Genomic DNA, 22,365 nt, shown 5'->3' on the forward strand with positions numbered 1-22,365 from the left:
GGGACTCTAGTGAGATGAGAAAGAAGGACTGGTCTTGTTGCCTGAGCTTCACAAGTCTGGAAACTGCTTCAGTGACCCAGCCCTCCTGTTTCCCACTCTCACCTCCCCCTCATCCATCCCTGCAGGTGCACGGGCACTGGAGCAGGACCTGTGTTCTTTAGGATCCTTCTCCCAGCTGTTCAGGTGGCAAAGACTTGAACACCCTGCTCTAAGGATTTCTGTTGCAGTGGCTATGCTATAATTCAGGTGATGGTGGAGCAAGGATCTGCTTTGGCTTCTGACAATACCCAGAGTTAGGGCACACTTCACAGGCTAAGGGACAGTCCTTCATAAGACTGCTTGCCCTTTGGACGCCAGCTGCAAGTTTGGGGGTTTCAGGTCACCCTCACTCTGCCCAGCTAGATAAAAATTCAGGGGTTCCCAGCACCGTTGGGTCCAATAATTTACCAGAATAGCTCACAGAACTCATAGAAGTGCTGTGCTTACAATTATAGTTGTATTATAGCAAAAGGATACAAATCAGAACCACACAAAAGAAGGTCTGGAAGGGGTCCAAATGTGAAGCTTCTGCTCATCCACTCCCCCTGGAGTCATGGATGGTGTTACCTCCTCCCATTCACGTGTGAGTTGGTGGTAGCGTGGCTAACCGGGAAAGTTTACGCAAAATTTGTTGTCCAGAGTTTTAATTTGGGCTCAATCACACATGGCCTGCATGGCTGACTTTAGTGTCCAGCCCCCCATGAGGCTTCGGGCTAACACCTATAGTCTCTAGTTCCTCCAGGGGTCAGTACTTATGTGATGCTTTCCAAAGCCTTATCATAAATCATTGTCCAGTTCCAAAGCCCCCAGGCAAACAGAGACACTCTGTGAGGCAGGATATTCCAGGGCCCTAGGGATTGCCTCCTGAGACAGAAGGCAAAAGCCTGACCTCTCTTTACTACCTAAGAGTCATAGTTCATCTGCTTTGAGAAAGTAGATATGCTATCTGCGTGATGCTGTGGCTCACTCTCACCAGCTCTGTGATCCTGGGTAGCAAACCTAACACTTGTCTGGGCCTCGGTTTCTTCATCTGTGGGTGGACGGATCTCCCAGTTTGGAAACTCTCTTCCAAATAACACTAGAGGAAAGCGAAGGCAGGGAAATGCCGGTTGGAGTAGAGAGGCCCAGGTTTGCAGCCACTGACATTGGGAGAGCTGTGTGCTTGTTCACTTGGGGCTGAGTCAGATGCTGTTGGCCTGAATGCATTTGGGAAGAGAAAACAACCTAATTTTCCTGGGGGCTGGAAAGGAGGCCTTGTCCTTGTGCTAAGGGCTTCTGCCATAGCTGGTCAGACTAGGAATTTTTAGTATCATTTAATTAGGAAGTACAGAATTAATGACCTAATCTCTCCCATGTTCTTTTAAGAGACCTCACCGCCCAATTTCCCACCAGGTGTCACTTTGTCTACAGGATGAAATGCACACTTCACATGGGATGGATGATGGCAGCACACAGAGGCAGTATTATCAGTTTCCTCCCAGATTTACTCATGTTTTCATAAGACATGGATATGGTGACAGGATGGACAGATGGGTGACCATTGCAGGACAAGAAATCAGTGTAACAAATTGAATTTAAAAAGAAAGAACTCAAGGAAGAAGACAGGCTGCTTTCTCAAGTATAGGCCTCCATCAGAGTCTTGGTCCTGAGTTTTGCAACTGTCTACAGACTTGATTTGTGAAAATAGCTGGGGTTGAGCAGGCTCAGGTAGACTGACACTGGCCAACCACACTCATGAATGAGTATGGATTAGACTTTAATTCATGATTTTATAAGGAGAATTCTGCCCTGGATGGTCAGTTAATTGTTTCCCAGAAACACAGTCCACGAGGAGAGCCAGATTCCCATTTCCAGTTTGACTTCAGAGCAGATGGATGAGCATCTTGGTGAATGTCCTCAGATCATGGCCCCCATAACTATGTGGAGACAGGGAAGGATATTGCTCTACTCATGAGAAGTCTACTTACCTGGGGAAAACCCATAATTTCTGGTGTTTATTTTCCTGTCCCGACTCCCTGGTAGGTTAGGCCCCTTTCAGTAACCTACATTGTCCTGCCAACCCCTGCCATCCGTCAGGTTAAGTCTTAGGAATAAACACCCAGGATTTGCCTTAGGTGTTCCCCCAAGTCTTCCTCAATATCTCACTGGCAGAAAGGCTGGAAAAGTGGCTGCTGTAGATGCTAATTTCATCCACCGTGCCTTGCATTCTCCAATTTAACTTTCCAGGGATAAAGATTTCCAATTCCCGAACTGCCTTTATTAGTTCAGCGCCTATAAAGAAATCTAGACTCCGCATCTAGAGATCCTGTTTCAACTGATTTATGGTGGGCCCAGAACATCAATATCGTTTTTTTTCAAGCTCCCCAATTTTTCTATTTGAGAACCAAGACTAAGGCAACTGGAATCCTAATTCCCAGTCCTCTTGTCCACTAGTGCAGGTGGATGCACTTCCTGAATGCCTGCCCTCTGCTGGGCACTCTCCGCAACAGGATGTTTCCCATCAGCCTCACAGCCACTCTGGGTGTCGGCATTATTGTTTCCCAAGGTTTCATCCAGGAACGGAGGCTTAAGAGAATTCTCAGATCCTCAAACTAGTAAATGGCAGAGTCTCTATTTGAACTTAGCCCTAGCCTGACTTTAAACCTCATGCACTTTCAATACACGCTACTGTATTTGAGCTAAGTGCTCAAATGTCCCACGTTTCAGTGGAGGTGTTAAAGCTACCATCTACTATGAAGTGAGGTTTGTTATCCAGGACTTGAGCTCCTAGGGTAAAAGTCTCCCCGCCCCCCACCCAAGCACAGATGTTTGTTTTAACCTAATCCTTTATAGGTTGTTGGCCATGCAACCCAGGCAGCTGATGATTATGCTTTGTCATCAGTAGAGGACAGACAGATGGACTTAATGAAAGATCATGACCTTACTAATATGTTAATCTCAGTTTCTTCACAAGAATGCATGTATAAGTAGGTGACCATACCTGGGTCATTTCTTTATCTTGATTGACTTGTTATCCCGGGGCATGTGTGAGGGGATTATGGATGTATATTGATGCATGCTTTTGGTGTGTTCTGTTAAAGAAGCCTTTTGTCAGTGGAGGAAGCCAGCAGGCCAGCTTTACAGATAACCCTGCTTTTCACCCTGCATTATGTTCCATTCGAGCCATGTAGTTTTAAGTGTGTACGTTTATCATTTGTATTGTTTTTAATGTTTATTTTTTGAGAGAGCAAGAGAGACAGAGTGTGAGCAGGGGCTGGGGGGCAGAGAGAGAGGGAGACACAGAATCCGAAGCAGGCTCCAGGCTCTGAGCTGTCAGCACAGAGCCCAACACGGGGCTCGAACTCATGGACCACAAGTCATAAGACCTGAGCCAAAGTCAGACACTTAACTGACCGAGCCACCCAGTCACCCCTAAATGTATGCACTTATCAAAGATACCCTGATGTGCTACTGAAAACTATGCCTATTTGGCACATAAAAATAAAACAACTGTGTATTATAAAGTGGACCTTTTTGAAATAATAGAATTCTGATATTAAGTAAGCATTGAATAAATATTCATTTTTTTCACACTTTCAGACTTTAGGAAATCTTGATGATGTACATGGTTAATACCTGTTTAAGAAGCTATCTTAAGTTTCAATGGATACGTTCATTTGATAAATTTATAAGGAGATGTATTTCAGTTATTTGAGTTCTTCTCAACTAAAAGTTGGGATCTTTCTTTATCACATGGGCATTAACACTGTCATATTACAAGAAGACGTGAGAAGGTACTCCAACTGTGAGAAGTAAGAGAGCCTGTATCTCCAGTGCTGGGCTTTCTCCTAAACGGCGGGTTCAAAAACTGTGGCCCATTGTTGTCAAAGTTTGATCGGAACAAAGCTACGTCCGTTTGTTTCACATTATCTCTGATTGTTTCTGTGCTTCAGTGGCACAGTTGAGTAGTGACAGAGAACATATCTGGGCCGGTACAGGAAAAGTTTACCAACTCCTGCCTGAAGCACAAATGTATCATCGTAATAGTCTCCTTTATGTGACATACCAGTGTCTCAAATTGCACAAGTTCATAATGGTTCTATTTTCATTTTACCCCAAAACTTACACCTCCACAACTCTCTCTTCCAAACATGGTTGCCAGATAAATGCTCCTATTTTATCATTTATTTAATTTTTTTAATGTTTATTTAATGTTTATTTAATGTTTATTATTTTGAGAGAGAGAGAGAGCACAAGTAGGGAAGGGGCAGAGAGAAAGAGGAGACACAGAATCCGAAGCAGGCTCCAGACGCCCCCGAAATTATTATATCATTTAAACTATGTTGCACTTCTGCTAAAACATCTCAGTGGCTCTCCATTGCCTAGCAGAGTCCAAAGTCCTTAGCTTGAGACACCTCTCACTCTATTTTCTGCTACTCTAACCAAATTGCTCTACTCTTTTCCCTCCAGTGGGTCAGGTTCACTTCCATCTCCAAAGCCTTGCCTGGGTTGTTCTCCCCGCCCCCCACCCAAACCTTTCTCATCAACCTCAACCCAGTGATCTCTCTACTTTCTGAATTTCAGTAGCAACTCATATAGTCCTCACTTTCACCACCTATTTAATAATATTATTATTTGATTTGCATGTGCTCATTTTAAGTCGTTTTTCAGTCTTTGATGACTAGAAACTGTTGTTAGGCTTCTGGGTTTCTCTGGTACACACAATAAATGTTTATTTACTGATACTTTTGAAGCTGAAACACTTGAAGTGAGCTCTAAGTACAATGTGCATTTAGATAAGGGGGAGATCACTTTGGACTACAACAGTCAGCAAAGGGGTCACAGAGATGTTGGGTCTTGATTTGAGTCTCCCCCCACCACACCCCACCGCCAACTGAATGTGTAGAACGAAGAAAACATGAATGGCCTGGGATCTTCTGGAACCCATACTGTGTGATGGGGAGAGAGTGGGGAGGATGTTATTGTGTTGCTAAAAGTTTCTGCTGACAAACTGTCCTTGTAAATTACCTGTGGGCCAGAACTGGGCCTTCCACTTCTGTTTCTATATTATAGACACATTGCTTTAGTGCCGGACTGGTCGATTTGGGGAGGTAAGTGTGGTTGGGTGACAGGTCCCTCTTTGAATGACAGGCCGGGTGATCTGAGACAACCCTGCAGACCTTGGCAATGTCTTGCAGGTCTCTGAGCAGAGACACGATGCACAAAAGTCCGGTTTGCAGAATAGAGTCTGCTGGTAGAAAAGACATGGGACCTTGAGAGGATACAGATAGCGAGTGAGGTTATGAGGGCCTGACCTGAGCTGGACAGGCAAAGGGGAGACTGATGTGTGACATTCAGTAAGCCTGTGAAGCACTACGAGAATAGGAGGTAAACATGGACTCTGGAGAGTGCCAACAGAAAAAAACACAACAGCTCTGGCTGCATTAGTATCATTGACATCGATGAGCTCCTGAAGACACGAGCAGACACCTGCGATTCCAGTGAATGAGCAACCCATAGCTGCTTAGCTCATTCATCTTCTGTGCTACAAAATCCAGAATTCAAATTTGTGTTTTAGAATTACATGGTGTTACCTTTGGCTCTCTGAGAGGCATCATTGCCAATCTATGTAACAAAATAATCATGGTGTGATAAAAGAGAAAGGAAGACCAGCAAGTTTTTCGCATATTCGTTATCATCTCTATATTACCTTCTTGGCAGTATGGCCAGAGGCATTGCTAGAGCCTTTGCTAACTGACCTCTGTGGGGACTTACGGGGCCATGGAGAACATTGATGTGGCAGTTTTATTGCTGCCATCAAAGGTGAATTCCTACCACTTTTGGCCCACATCAGCTCTTGCCATCCTAGCTTGTTTTAAAGATGTGTTGTCAGTTTGAAAGCATCACGTTGGGTGCAAGTTCCTAATTTTATTTTTTGCTGGAACTGTTCGGATGCAATTGTTTTCTACAGAAGAGGGCATTCCGTCCTTGATGGATCCAGCACTAGTTTGCAAAGTCTTCATAGGTGGCATCCTGAGTATGTGCCGAATAAGTATTGTTTCAGGATTAAATAAAGGGATGAGAGGGATTTTTAAGGTACATCAGTAGCATTTGGTGACTGAATATGAAAATTTTCACAGAGGAAAAGGAGATGGGTGTCACTATTGGGTCTAAGATTTCTGAATTGTCTGCTTCAAAAGACATCTTGGATTTGAACCCCTAAGGTTTGCAGTAGTAAAGGTTAAAGATTAAAAGATTTGGGGGCACCTGGGTGGCTCAGTCGGTGGAGCGTCCGACATGAGCTCCACTGCATAAACTCCATTGCTCCGACTTCGGCTCAAGTCATGATCTCGTGGTCTTGTGAGTTCGAGCCCCGTGTCGGGCTCTGTGCTGACAGCTCAGAGCCTGGAGTCTGCTCCTGATTCTGTGTCTCCTCCTCTCTCTGCCCCTCCCCCACCTGTGCTCTGTCTCTCTTTCTGTCAAAATAAATAAACATTAAAAAAAAATTTTTTTAAAGATTAAAAGATTTTAAAAAATCAGAGCACCTCTAATATTTGACTTATATCCCGTCTCTGCTCTCTGCTTGTGCACCTTCAAATGTCTCAGGGATTCTCAAGCTGCCTTCCTGTCTTTGATGTATTTCAGGAACCTTTTATGATTAGCATTGGAACTCTTCTGTGTCTGTTGGTCCACTCCACTTCTTGTTTATCCCAGCGGCGTTGGCCTTCGAGGCTCCCTGTCCCTCCAGCCTGGCTTTGGGAGGCCCTGTCAACCCACACCCCTGGCTGGGGTCTGCATGAGGACTGCCCTCTGGCTGTGGGCTTGAAGAGCAGGACCTCAAATCTACCCTTTCCACCCCCCCCCCCCCCCCAAGCTTGCTGCAACTCTTACCTTCCAGCTTGTGTGATTGTTGAAATTCCTTTATCACCAAAGAATGTTGTTCAGGAAGGCTGACTCACTAGCTAATTAATATATTATCCCAAACCATAAGAGTAGCTTTTTTTTTTTTTTTGAGGATGTGCTCAACATCTTTCACTGTCCCCCTTTACGCGTTTCAAGAAATTGAGTCTCAGACGTAAGGAGCCGTGTTAAACACCTCACATTTGAAATGTGGCAAAGCCGCACTCCAAGCCCGGGCTGCCTGGCTCCATTATTATAGTCTTTCCACTTCTCCCTGATGCTGTGAGCCAGCAGGTGTCAGATTGTCTGGGCGAAAATCCGTTAGCACCCACTGTCTTGTGGTGTAGTGGAAAGAAAGACCTGAGGGCTCGAGGCACAGGGTGGACTCTATTCTGTTCTGTATAAACTGTGTGGGGTGTGCAAGCTTCAGTCACTTCACCTACAAAATGAGGATCAGTGCCTTAAAGGGAAAGCTGAATAGGAAATACCCATAAAAATGTTTTTAAACTGTTAAGAAGTGATGTAAAATATTTGCTAATAACATTGAAAAGAATTTCAAAGCTAGTAAGTAGCTGAGCTGGGGTTCAAACTTGGGTTTCAGACTAAACATTGGGTTCTTGCTATTACATCAGTCTGGGCCAACAAGAGCATGCCTATGAGGCCGTTTTCTTGGCAGACTAGAGGTGAAATTTTGGTCCGCTTGACAATAAAAATTGATTGGGAAGAAATAAGAGCTCTTTGTCTCGTTCACACTTTCCTCATTATGTGAAAGAATGAATTTTTATCATTTACTCAGTAGCTTTGGCAAGTCTGTTTAATTTTGTATTTTACATTCTTAGCCATTGCATGTACTTGAGGATTTATTTTTCGATGTCTTGACGGTACCTGACAGGTGACCCCTTTCTCCTCAGCCCTGGAATCCCCCAGGTGGGCAACAGAGATGCTTCACCTCAGACTTCCTTCTTTCCCAGATCCAGGAGGGCTGCCAGGAAGGGAACGTGTGAATTGAATCTTTGAAGACAGCTGTCCAGAACCTTCTTTGATGTGTTTCTCGTGTTTTTTTTTTAATTTTTTTTTTTTTTTAAGACAGAGAGAGTGACAGGCATGAACAGAGGAGGGGCAGAGAGAGAGGGAGACGCAGAATTTGAAGCAGGCTCCAGGCTGTGAGCTGTCAGCACAGAGCCTGATGCGGGGCTCAAACTCGTGAATTGCGAGATCGTGACCTGAGCCAAAGTCAGACGCTTAACCAACTGAGCCACCTGGGCTCCTCTGTTTCTTGTTCTTGATCACACCTTGTCATGTGATCACAAGGATGCAGGCTATTATTTGTTAGTTCCCTCTGTGTGTGAGAGATAATGAATGTTTTTGGCAGAAGCCTTCAAGAAGTGTCTATCAGCAAAGACTCAGGTGTAGGTAAAAATTTGACTATGCTATGAACTGTGCTATTCACGGAGTTACTTTGTGGAACACTGTTGATTTTAATTGACGGGGAAACCCATATGAGGATTTAAAATATATGCCTTCATTTGAAAGCAGTAGAGCTCAGGCATTGCCAGCAATGCCACTCACTAGCTACGTGTCCTGAGCAAGTTGCTTAGCCTGTCTCATCAAAGAATGGGGATAAGAATAGCACCTACCTCACTGGGCTATATCACTCAGATCAAATGACTGATATATGTGAAGCCCATACAACAGTCTCTGACATGCCTTAGCTGCCCACTGGACAGTGCTATAATTATCACCTCCACTAGTTTGCTCCTTTCAAATCTCCTTTGGAATTGATGTTATTTCTCACCTTCTGGATTATTCTTCAAACCCAAATATGTTCATCCTTTGAACTCTAGAATTAGAGAAAAATATATTTTTTTTAACTATCCCTGTATTTGTTATCCTTAGGTTATACCTTTTGAAATAAGAGTCAAGTTCAATACTAATAAGCCCCTCTATCAAAGAAGTAGGGTTTGAGAGAATCGGTCCCAGTGGGAATTTTTCAGAACTTCATTCTCTTATGAATCTCCCTGCCCTGTTGACACCATTGACCTCCAGCTCCCTTGGCTTCCGTGATGATTCGTCCCCCTGCTTCCCCTCGTGCCTCTTCATCCTTTCCATCTTGAGCAGTCTTGAAATGTCAGTGTCATTTAACATGCTTTCAGCTGCCAACAACAGAAAATCTAACTCAAACTGGCTTAGAAATTAAGGAAATGTATTATCCCACATAACAAAACGTGCAGAGGTTGTACAGACCTCAGGGATGGTTGCTCAGTGGTCCATTGATGTCATCAAGGACTCAGGTCCTTTCCACCTCTCTGCTTCACAGTCTAGACATCCTAAGATTGGTTCTGGTTCCCCTTGGTGGTTCCAGGTGGCAGCCAGTGGCAATTAGAGTGATATATTTCCTTCTTTACTTCCTAGAAGAGAGAGAAGCCTCTCCCATTAGTCCTTCCCTTCAGTCTAATTAGGTAACTTTGTTAATATGGACTCTTGAGTTGCTGGGGGTGGGGGGCAGGTCAGGTGCAGATGGGTTTCGCTGAGCATGGGACCAGCTTCTCTAATGCCCTATGCCTGGTGTACCAGGCAAGACACCTGAGCCAAGTCAGGAAATTGTCAGGGAAGGGGGGGGATGGAGGAAAGAGCTTGAGTGGGACCCAACAGTGGCCACTATGGTCCCAGTGTGGCCGGTGCTCAGTCACGCTTCTCCTTGGTAGTCTGACTTACTCTCACTCATATCATAGTATTTATTTTCATCCAGAACATTTCCCTTGCTTCAGACTCACATTTTTAACTATCTGCTATCCATCTCTATCAGCCACTGATCCAGACAACTTAAAAGGGATATATATATATATATATATATATATATATATATATATATATTCACATGTACACAAGTGAACAGGTATTCTGTTTACTTTCTCCCCCCATCCTCAGACTTACAACTTTGCCTGTTAACACTCTTTTAAATGATTTATTTTGAAGTAATTCTAGTTGTACAGAAAAATGGCCAGAATAGTTCAGATAACTCTTATATCTTCTTTACCTAGTTTCCCCTAACATTTTACCACATTTAGGCTCTCTCCCACCACTTCCCCCTCCATACACACACGTACTCATAATTATTGATATTACCAATGATATTACTTATTTTTCTCAATCTTTTAAGATCAAGCTTCAGATGTGATAACTCATCACCCCTAAACTCTCCAGTGTATATTTCTTAAAAACAAGAAGCTTTCGTACATAACCAGTTATAATACTCCAAATCAGGACATTGATAATGGTACAGTGCTACCTAACCCATAGGCCCCATTTACATGTTACCAGTTCTCCAAGTATCTCGCTTTCCCTTTTCCTCCAGGCGTCTTTCCAGGAATACAGTATCTCTTCAGACTGTCATTTTGGAACATTTCCTCAGATTGCAGGTGACACATTGTGGGGTTTACTCAATACCTGTCAATGTTTCTGCTCTTTGTAGTTTTAAATAAGAGTTCAGGCATTTAATTTGGTAGGGTGGCCTCAGCTTGGATCTGTCTGGTGATTCCTGCTGAGCAGGACTTCAAATCAACACTGTGCTCTTGATCAGCTGGTTGGGCCTATACATGTCTACAATGTTTCTTCTGATTAAGTTTACCGTATTTTCTTTTAAGACATATTAGCAGTTTGTGGGCATATTCTGAGATTATGGCAGCACCCTGCTCCTCATCAAACCATGTATGGACTATACATCATCCAATATTATCAATATCTCGATCCGTGCAAACACTTTCATACTGGCTATCGTGTGCTTGACGTGTCCACATCAGTCTCTGTACTTTTTTACTCATTGACACAACGACGTGTTCCAGGCTCAGCTTGCGTTTTCCCTGGGCCAGCCCTGGAACTGGCCATTTCTTCCCTTTAATTCGTTTATTATTATATATATATATATATATATATATATATATATATATAGTATATACATATATAATATATATATTTATAATTATATATATAATTAATATATATACCACACACACCACTCACATACTTATGACTATTTCTGTGTGTGTATGTACTGATACTTTTCATTCCAACAGTTAAAATGGATGCCTTTCTTTTTATGTTTATTTATTTTGAGAGAGAGAGAGAATGAGAAGAGGGCAGAGAGAAAGGGAGAGAGAGAGAGAGAGAGAGAGAGAGAGAGAGAGAGAGAGAATCCTAACGCAGGGCTCAAACTCACGAACCATGAGATCATGACCTGAGCTAAAATCTAGAGTCAGACGCTTAACCCACTGAGCCACCCAGGCGTGCCAAAATGGATGCCTTTAATACCAATCCAACCCCTCGGGGTCTTTACTCTTTTCAAATCTATTAATACTTTCTCTGACAATCAGAGTCTTGTTTTGCCTTATTTTCAATGTATTCATCAATTGCTCGATCTAATTTGTTTGCTCAGTCTGATTAGTCCCCTGATCACCGGCCATCTCTTCCATTCATTATCTCTATGCTCCCCTCACCACCACCCCCACGGCTCTGAGTCCCGGCCCACCAAGCCCACTGGCCCTCACCTCTAGGTGGCCCCTCAAATGCCCTTCACTACTCTGCATCCTTAGTCTCTGGGCTCCTACGACCACATGATTTCGCATCCCTGGCCTGGGGGTTATTTAAACTCTTATCTGAGTGATATGGCATCCACCAGCTCCCGAGGCCCCAAACTGAGATGTCACTCTTGATTCCTTCTTACCCATCTTCTGCCGTACTCCATCCCTTGCTAAATTCTGCCAGTTGTACTTCTAATAGGGCAGGAGTTTACTCCCTCCCATCTCTTGACACCCCTTCATCTCCTTCGCCTGGCCCCTGCACACCCTTTGAACCTGGCTGTCTCCTTCCAGTTCAGCCTCCATGCTCCACGCGTGCTTCCCATTAATGACTGCAGCACTTCCCAACTGTGCTGAGCACCGCTGGGGTGTGCGAGCTGGCTGTAGGTGGCCCACTGCTGGGCATACATAATATTCAAGAATGTACGGAGGATGATCCCATGTTTAGTTTTATTTCAGTGTTCCTGCTTCAATCAGAGAGTAAGTCTGTTCTGTGCTCGTATGTTTTAAAGTCTCTTGCTGATCTCTTTTTTTTTTTAAGTTTATTGATTTATTGGGGGGGAGGGGCAGAGAGAGAGACAGAGAGACAGAGGATCCCAAGAAGGCTCCATTCTGTCAGTGCAGAGCCTGACTTGGGACTCGATCCCATGACCCTGGGATCATGACCTGAGCCAAAATCAAGAGTTGGACACTCAACTGACTGAGCCACCCAGGCACCCTGAGATATTTTGAGACTAGGAAGGGAGAGATAGGAATAGATGGGCGAATCTTCCAAATGATTGACTCTCCTTATGCTATGGGATATCTGCTCAAAAAATATGACTGAAATGTTTTCACATTTGCTGGAGTAAGTTGAAGTGAATTGAAAACACTATTGATCTTTTTAATTTTTTTTAATGTTTATTTCGAGAGATAGACAGACAGAATGCAAACGGGGGAGGGGCAGAGAGAGAGGGAGACACAGAATCCAAAGCAGGCTCCAGGCTTTAGGCTGTCAGCACAAGAGCTCAATGTGGGGCCCGAACCCATGAACCGTGAGATCATGACTTGAGTCAAAGTTGGACTCTTAACTGACTGAGCCACCTAGATGCCCCCAAAACACTATTGATTTTTAAGTGAGGGATAACTTTTAGACTTCGAAACGCAATTATGGTCCTTGAATCCAATTATTAATATACCATTGTAAATAGCTTTTTTTATCCCCAGAACATTCTTTCCATTTCTTTGAAATTTTAGCATATGTTTCTATTTCTATAGCTAATGCACACAACATTATTTCCTATTTAAATTAATATTTCCTATGATGTCTGTCTTGACTTTGTTCTAAATTTGTTTGGTTCACAGCCAGCTATATAAGAACTAGGGAGTTAGTTAAAAATCTTATTTCTAGGCACTGTCCTTGGAGACTGGGATGCAGCAGGTCAGAAGTGGAGCCCAAACATAAGCATTTTAAAAGCTCTGTGAGGGGTGCCTGGGTGGTTCAGCCAGTTGAGTGTCCAACTCTTAATTTTGGCTCAGGTATGATCCCAGGGTTGTGGGATCAAGCTCCGCATCAGCGTGGAACCCACTTGAGACTCTCTTTCTCTCTCTCTCTCTCTCTCTCTCTCTGCCCCTCTTCCCCACTTGCTCCCCCTCTCTAAATAAAATTTTAACAAAATTTTAAAAAAGAAATGAAAGTACTTTAAGGATTCTCATTGGCTGCTGGATTTAGGGACCAATGGGACATTTTTCTAATTTAAAGCACATACAGTTCTAGAGTATTTTTTTTTTTGTCCACTTTAGAAGTCAAGTGAAAGCAATTAAATTAAGAAAGACTGCCTATAACTGTAAGCAGAGCAAATTTCCCAACTGCTGTGAGATGCAAAGCAAATAATTTTGGATATGCTGTATAGTGTCTGATACTTTCTTTTAACTTGGGTTTTAGTCCAGGGGAAGAAATGATATTTTCCCATCCCAAAGGGCCAGTATAATTATGGTTATATATATTTTAAGCTTCAAATAATTATGTAACATTCCGTTATTGTACCATATTCTGAGCAAATTACCAGCCTCTGATCAATAAAACGTTTTTTAAGTGTTTATAAATGGAAACCAAGAGATGAAAATTCCAGTCAATATTCAGCCAGAACTAATTATTAAAAATTTTTTTTTAACGTTTATTTATTTTTGAGACAGAGAGAGACAGAGCATGAACAGGAGAGGGTCAGAGAGAGGGAGACACAGAATCGGAAACAGGCTCCAGGCTCTGAGCTGTCAGTACAGAGCCCGACCCGGGGCTCCAACTCACGGACCACAAGATCATGACCTGAGCCAAAGTCGGCCGCTTAACCGACTGAGCCACCCAGGCGCCCCCAGAACTAATTATTTTAAAGTTTCTGAAAAATATCACAATTTTTAGAAAGTAGAAGTTCTATTATTAGACCTGGCTTATTTATCTTAATATGTGAAATGAATTACGTTCCAGTATTGTTCTGTTCTTTTGCTTCCAACAAAAGAGATAAAATAGTTCATGTCTGATTGCACTAATAGTCAAAGACACAATGGGGGAATCACTATACTTTGATTTCATACTTCTGCTCAGATTTGTCATTTTTCCTTTTCTTTCTTACACACACACACACACACACACACACACACACACACAACTTTCTTCAAGGAATTCTAAACATGAAAATATGTTTACTCATCCTGATAAGGGAGCTTGAAGAATAATCTAAAGAAATTGATCAATGTTGATTATCACTGTGGTGTGTGGTTCCACTTTTTCTAGAAATGCTGTTTTTAAATATCTGGAATATATAGGTAATTACCTGTCTTGAAACTTTTAAGAATTGAGAGAAATCACATCAAAAGAAAAAAGAGTCATCTACATACCAGCCCTTCAATAAGTCAGAAATGTTTCTTTTTCTTTGTTTGAATTTTTTATGTTTATTTTTTATTTTTGAGAGAGGGAGAAAGAAAGAAAGAAAGAAAGAAAGAAAGAAAGAAAGAAAGAAAGAAAGAAACAGAGACAGAGCATGAATGGCGGAGGGGCAGAATGAGAGTGAGACACAGAATCTGAAGCTGTCAGCACAGGGCCTGACCTGGGGCTCGAACTCATGAACTGTGAGATCATGACTCAAGCCGAAGTTGAAGTCAGATGCTTAACTGACTGAGCCACCCAGGAGCCCCTCTAATTATTTTAAGTGTCTGTGTGATATTAGATTGGGTGGTTGTATCTTTGCTCTCTTGGGCTTTACAGTATCCTTGAATGTTCACATTATTTGCAACATTATAAAATGGAGTTTCGTTTGTTGACAAAACGTATGCTTCAGATGAGCAAGAGTGCATGATTTGACCCTGGATCTAGCATGTAAATCATTTGATTAGGTGGACCATTGAAACAGATCATTTTCTTGTTGAAACTGAAATATTTACTACCCCTCCTTGTGCCTTCGAGTAAGCATGTCCTCTGCAAACAGCGTGACGTTTCATCCCATACTTTCTGGTTTTCTACCTGCTGCCACACCTTAGGGAATTTCAGTTTGGTTTCCCTCATCATGTGACCTGCAAGCCGGGAACTGAGTACTGGGATGGTGAATGGTGGGAGTTGTATTGGTGGGTTCAGACCTTTAGAGACCCTCAAAGAGTTCCTGCATTCTTCCCTATAATCTCTCTAATTAAACATGTATGAGGTCGGGGAAATTCAACTAACTTCTGAATTTTCCTCTGATGGCTACCTTAATCCTCTTTGTGTTTGTTTTGTTTCAAAATATCCAAATTATTTCCAAATTTCACTTTCTTTTTGAAGGTAAGGGGTCACCTAGCTTGGATGGACCCTAAGCGGACATTGCCCCTTTTCTTGAGTAACCGGGCAATTGATAATAGTTCTTGAGGTTGGGTGTTCAAACATTTGCTCTGTACCCCGAAATTCTTGATCACCAAGAACAAACAAAAATAGTGTCTCATGAACTCTTAGCAGCCTGAAGTTCTCATACTAGCCTTCACCATTATTTTACATGATCTGCCCTCCGTTAATTAATTCTATCATGGTAACACAGAGGCAACCAATAGAGAGAGGAGAAATCTGACTGACTTCAGCGGGTTTTTAGTTGAGGTCATCATCAATTTGAGGGGATTTTGAAGGAAGAACGGGTATTTTCAAGAGCAGACTATACACTGTTAACAAAAGGGTTTCCCCATGCAGTAAGGCCACCAAAACGGAAGGTAGTCTTTGTTATGCAGGATGTGATTAATATTGCCTCATTGTTTAATTTTAGAACTTCTAAAATAAAGTTGCTTGCATCAGTTCAAGGCACATCGTTTGAAACCTGAGAGTGCCTACGTTTTCCTTTTTTTTTTTTTTTTAATTACAGAAGTAATAATATGCATTACCAAAAGTTTGGAAAATAATGAAAGAAAGGAGTCTTCCACAGTATCTTTTCCTTTACCAAAACCTCTGCTAATATTTTGTGGTAGTTCTAGTCTTTTCTTTTCTTATGTATTTTTTCCTTTACGTGTTTTCATGTGTTTATATATCATTTGTATATCTGATTTATTTCACTTAACATTACTTTATATGCTTTTTTCCATAAGTTTATCATCTTTATGTCAGTTGTAATTTCTGTAGAATATTCCATCCTTCTGATATCCCAAAGTGTTCCTAAGCATGTTCTCTGTTCACGGGCACTTAGAAGGCCTGATCGTCTATTCTGGACATGGCCATTATCAAGACCTGGGTCCTCAAACCATGTTAATATCACTCAGACAAGTCAGGGAGCAACCTGCTTGGATTTGCCTTTCTCAACCAATATTGTGCATTTATTACTGAATTCCTTCATGTTTGCTTTCTTTTTTGTTTTTGTTTTGTTGGGGGAGGGAACTGGTTGTGATCCCCTTCACGGGTGGTATTTTTGTCTTTCTTTGCTCAGTGGTGAAAGTGGTGCTGGGAAGACAGTGGCTGCCAAATACATCATGAGTTACATCTCCAGGGTATCTGGAGGAGGTCCCAAAGTCCAGGTGAGTTAGTGATGGGGGCTGTTTTGAGGCCCTGTATTATGTGAAATATGAAAGTCTCCACTGGCTTGTTGAAAAAAAAAGAATTTTTTTTTCCACAGAAAATACATAGGTTCTATAACCAAGAACCTTGAAATCAGCAAAGAAATAACATGGGATGGAGATAGCTAATATATAATGAGCTCTTGCAAATCAATAAAAAGGGCCAAAAATCCAAAAAGGAAATAAAGGGTGTGAAAGACAACTCATAAAACATGAAAATATGCTCACCCTCAGGATAATAAGGGCAGTGCAAATTGAAACTTCACAAAAACTATTTAACTGTCAGAATGGCAAAAATCTTGTAGTGTTTTGAACACTCTTGGTAAAAATACAGGAACACAGTCTCTCTCATACATTGTGGTAGGATCATGAGTTCATATACTCTTAGTGGAGGGCGTTTCAGCAAAATCTATCAGCTATATGTGTATGGGCCCTTTGACTCATCAATTCTGCTTAAGAGAATGTATCCTTTAGCTGTGCTGAAATACATGCAAAATGATAGCAGTTATTTGGTATGGCATTTTTTAGTAATGTCAAAGACTGCAAACCATTTGAATGTTCATCAGTCAGAGACTGGTGAAATAATTCATGGCTCATAATAGAGTAGAATTATGAGACAGCCTTAAAAATGAAGCTTCATAGACTGATGGGAAATGATCTCCAAGATAATGATATATTGCAAAAAGCAAGATTTAGAACATTGTGTGTCATGTGTTGCCATCTGAGAAGAAAAAGAGAACATATTTCCCTATTTGTTTAGATATGTGTAACATACTTCTGGAAGGATATATAACAAGCTGATAATGAGTTCTTCAGGGAGGGAAACTGGGAGACTAGGGGAAGGGCACACTCTCCCCAATATCCTTTTGAAACTTTTATGGTTTGAACTAGGCGACTACATTTTCAATTCAAGAAATTTACAAAAATCTTAAAATAGAGAAGGGGGAGGGAAAGACTAAGGAAGAAGGAAGGATCAGAGAGGAACATTAGGAAAGCAGGGAGATCCAGAAAATGAGGACACAGGAGAAATGAAAAAAAAAAAAAAAAACAACACAAAAGGAGGGGAACGGGATATGGGCAGAGAAGCAGCACACTTGAGAGTACAGTATGAAGAAGGTAGATGCGCTTCATCTGTCTTTAGTTTCACTCATCATGGGAGCAGAATCAGCATCAGCAGGAATGGGCAATGGATGATGGAGAAGGTAGGCGAGGGTCCACAGGGACTGCCCAAACTCCTAGTGCTCATCACTGGCACGGACCGCTGGAAACATTTTTTTTTTATTGGAACTCATGCTCCCAGGTAGATTTCACCATAAAGATTAATTTTTTGATCAGAATCGTTGTTATATGTAAGTGATGAATCACTGGAACCTACTTCTGAAGCCAAGACTACACTGTATGTTAGCTAACTTAATAAATTTAAAAAATCAGCATCATTTAATAAGTGATATTATTGCTGCAATCATCTGTAGACTTTAAAAAGATACATCAAAATGCTCTTTACCATGGTTCTGTCTGCTAATTCAATGAAGCTCTGTTATGTCCCAGTGGGTCAGAAAGCTTATGGCAGCATCCAAAATTCCTTTCACAGAGAGAAAGGGTCTTAGAGTGGTCTCTTTCACTGAAGGAAAGCAATGTAGAGTAGCCCTGTCCAGTGGCAAGATGGCACAAATCACACACATAATTTAAAATTTGCATTGTAAATGCAGCACTTTTACATTTTTAAAAAGGTAAAAAGAAGCCTATGAAAGTAATTTTAAAAATATATTGTATTTAACATATCCCAAACATTACCATTGCAGCATATAATCTATATCAAAAACCTAAGGAGATATTTTACATTCTTTCTGATATTAAATCTTTGAAATCCAGTTTGTAATCTACACTGAATATCTCTGTTGGGACTAGCCTTCTTGCAACTTAATGCAACATGTGGCTCATGGCTTCCATATTGGACAGTCAGTGCGATTCAAGGACCTGGGATGGTGTGTTGCCATTTGATTATCTCCATTCATGTGACCATACCCTAGCCCCAGAAGGTTGACATGAAGACAGAAACTCAGGATGCTGTTTTGTGGGTGGTCTGCACGTTTACATTAATTGGTCCTTTGTCTTTTCCCCAATATGCTGACCCCAGGCCACAAAATTCTGTGGGACATCTTAATGGATGGATGATGTGTTGATACATGCCTAAGGACGTTTAACTGAGGTTTAAAGTCAGTAATTAAAGAAGGGAAGAGACAAGGAAGAGCCTTTGTTTTGTTCTACATCTTTGAGAAGCTGAGTGTTGATAAATGGTGTCAAACAACAGATATAAAAGATTAATGAAGAGCCACAAAGTCCAAATTAATTTTACAAAGAAAGCACCGTTTATATAAATCCATGAGTTGTTAAAGGAGAGTAGGAAGCTTGGAAGATGTTTCTAAGCTTTGAACTTGACCCCATGGAGGAACCAGTCAGAATTTGCCCTTGGCGCCATTGCTCATGACATGTCCCAGTGAGTGAAATTCCTCTTCTCGATCCTCCTTTGAATGTTAAGGTTGGGGGCCAAAGGAACACTTCAGCTGTTACATAGTTAATTAGTAGTTTGTCCCTTCATCTAGTCCTATCTGCTGCAGACCACGACCTAGCGACCAGACTGCAGACTTTTAATGTTGACTTTTCTCTTCCTGTTTTCCTATGAGGACAATGATACAGAGCGCTTGGCTTGAAATTAGTCAGTAGCTAAAGAGCGCGGACCAAAGACTTGTTATTTCTGGAACATGTTTAACCGTAGCATGTGAATAATTAGAAGTACAAGGAATGACTCACTTGTTGAAAGACCTCTCCAACATCAACTCCTATCTTTTGAGCTGTCTTGCCCATGGAGTGTTTTGCACACTTTTCAGTCTGGCACGGAAGTGGGATGTTTGAAAACCAAATTCTCCCCCTCTAGTAGGCCAGGAATTGTTCCATACAATCCAGCGTTGGCCCTTGCTGCTCGAAATGTGGCTTCCTGCTGGCCAAGCCAGAAGCACCAGGTAGATGGTTAAGAATGCAGATTTTCAGGCTGTGCCTCAGACTTACTGAATCTGCATCTGCCTTTCAACAAGATCCCTTAGTGATTCACACATGGGAATTTGGGAAGCACAAGACTATGTTCCCACAACCTTGCCTGGGGAGCAGAAACTATTTCATTTCCCTTAAGCCACCTCTCCCTTGCCACGAAGAGGGTAGAGATGGGCATGCAATAGGCATGTGGAGAAGTTGGGTGGGAGAGAGGGAAGGACAGTAAAGGCTGATCAGCGTGGCAAGGAGATGCCCCTTCCTACTTCCCTCTCCTTCCTGCTGTGACTGCCACCATGCCTGTGAGTGTAGGGTCAAGCTACAGCGTCCAGTTTGGACACCCAGTCCCGGGACATCTGTAGATCCTGTTTTACTGGTGGCTTCCTGGCTCCAGAGAATCATGCATCAAGGGAGTTTGGAAGACAAGAGCACACAAGCTGGTTGAGGTCTGTTGAGAAGAAAGCATAAATCCTCAAGAAACCCCAGGAACATGTAGATTCGAGGCCTCACCTCATTGCATTCAGAAACCACGCCCTCAGGGAGTTTGGCTACACGTTGTGTGGCTGGTGCTTGCACCTTCCTAACCTCTGGCCTGTTTGCTGTGACAGCACGTCAAGGACATTATCCTGCAGTCCAACCCGCTGCTGGAGGCCTTTGGGAACGCCAAGACCGTCCGGAACAACAACTCCAGCCGATTTGTAAGTCTCTTCCCTTTTTCAGAAAACGTCACCTGATTGATGATGTTGATATTCCTGATTTAAGTCTGGCGTCCCCAAGGAAATGGGAGCTTTTCACATATCGTCAGGAGGCTGCCTTTTCAATCCTTTCTTCCTTTTCTATCAGCCTGTGCTGTCAGGCTTCCATTTGCCCTTTAACTGAGGTTATTTTTGAGCCTCGGGATCTAAGATAATTTTTGAAAACAGTTCTCAACTTGAGTTCCCTTACTAGGGAAAATAAAAATTGATGTAAGTGTCAGTTTGGGTCCTGGAGGAGTTTTCTTTGTGCCTTGGAGAAAAGACCTTCTTTCTCAGGCAAATAAGTGAGTCTACTAGATTTGCAGGTCTTTTTGCCTTGCTTTTGCTTCACGGAACTTGGGCTGTGAACATGGAAAGGCACAGACACTTCGATCTTGCACCTTGGAGAGAACCCTCCTCCTCTCTGTCAGCCAGAGCGAGCCAGCTGTCTCCCCACCCCTTGAAGCTTGGTGATTTGTTTTAGATATATTCATGTGACATGATAACATCTAAAAGCAACTGGATTGACCTGTCAGACAGCCTCCCAACTGGTCCACTTACCCAAGAGAATGAAAATGCCAGCCAAATGCATTGTCACAAATGCCCATGTAGACATTTTTCTGCCTGAGTGTCTCCTGAAGGGGTGAATCGGAAAGCTGGCAAGGATGAATATGAATATATTCTCCTTGACAAAAAGCCACACTTACAAAGAAATGAGTATTTGGCCAGCATCTTTGATTTATGTAGATCTTATATCTTATCTCAACCGTAGATTATGTCTGGCAGTAAAGCATTTAAGGAGCCATCTGTGAGGCCAATTCAGGACCATTTTAAAATAAATAGTGGGAATTTTGGAGAAAAACAATTTCTTTTTCACCCTTCTATTTTGGAAGGAAGCTTCTATTTCCAAGAGAATTCTTACTAAGTTCTCATGCAGTGATTGTTAAATTCCCTGCTGAGTTATATCTGCCGGAACTGCCCTCACTTTCGTTGCCGTGCAATATTATTCAGACTATTTACTCATTTGTTCACCCCTCAAATTTTTCTGCTCAATGCCTAGGTTGTGTTATCTTGAAGAAGTTTCTAGATAATGAAGTGTGAAGAAAAATGTGAATGAATTTTCCACGTGACCTTTTTTTCCTAATTGTCAGTCTCCGTCTGCCTTGTAAAAATGCACTTGACCAACTTTAACTCTCTAGCTACCCGTCCCCTACTCTTTGCCTTCCTTCGAGAGGAAAAGAATAATTGCATCGATATTTTTATTTTTTTCCCCAATATAAACTATGCTTTATCCTTGGACAAAAGGATACATCAGTCATTTTTTTGTAAAACAAGACAAAGCAAAAATATCCAGCCTTTATTAGTTTTCTGATTATAAAATTTTGTAGAACCGTGATGGAAAGATGAGAAAGAGTATGGATGGGCAATTACTGCCAGACATAATCTATGGTTGAGATAAGATATAAAATCTACATAAATCAAAGATGCTGGCCAAATACTCATTTCTTTGTAAGTGTGGCTTTTTGTCACAAGTACATGCACACACACATACACACAGATTAATGTCTGATGGGGCATCAAAAGATGCTTCCATGAATAATGAAAGGAATGTAAATTAAAACCATATATCATTTTCTGTCTCTCAGATGGGCACACATTAAGGAGATTGATAATCCTAGTGAAAAGACACTATTGGTTGAAGCCTAAATATTCTCCCATGAGAGCAGTTTGGCAATTTTATCAAAATGTAAAATGCTTGTTTTCTTTGACCTAAGAATACTTTAAAGATATAATATCTAAGTTTCTTGTTAAGAATGATTTATTTAAATATTTTTTTATGTTTATTCATTTTTGAAAGACAGAGACAGAGCACGAACAAGGTTGGGGCAGAGAGAGATGGGGACATAGAATCAGAAGCAGGCTCCAGGCTCTGAGCTGTCAGCACAGAGCCCAACTCAGGGCTCATACTCATGAACCATGAGATCATGACCTGAGCTGAAGTCAGACACTCAACCAACTGAGCCACCCAGGTGCCCCAAGAATGATTTATTTAAAAA

General features: G+C 41.9%; 1 protein-coding gene across 1 annotated transcript in view; it reads left to right on the forward strand.

The window, feature by feature from the left end:
• The window catches only part of MYO1E (myosin IE), a 211,984-nt gene that overhangs the window by 95,479 nt on the left and 94,140 nt on the right, over window positions 1-22,365 (forward strand). Inside the window, exons 5-6 of the mRNA XM_047863927.1 lie at window positions 16,403-16,490; window positions 20,183-20,272. Of these exons, the coding sequence (XP_047719883.1) occupies window positions 16,403-16,490; window positions 20,183-20,272 (178 nt within the window). The remainder of the gene's footprint in view (window positions 1-16,402; window positions 16,491-20,182; window positions 20,273-22,365) is intronic.

This window comes from Prionailurus viverrinus, chromosome B3, assembly GCF_022837055.1.
Source record: "Prionailurus viverrinus isolate Anna chromosome B3, UM_Priviv_1.0, whole genome shotgun sequence".
Classification (NCBI taxonomy): Eukaryota; Metazoa; Chordata; class Mammalia; order Carnivora; family Felidae; genus Prionailurus; species Prionailurus viverrinus.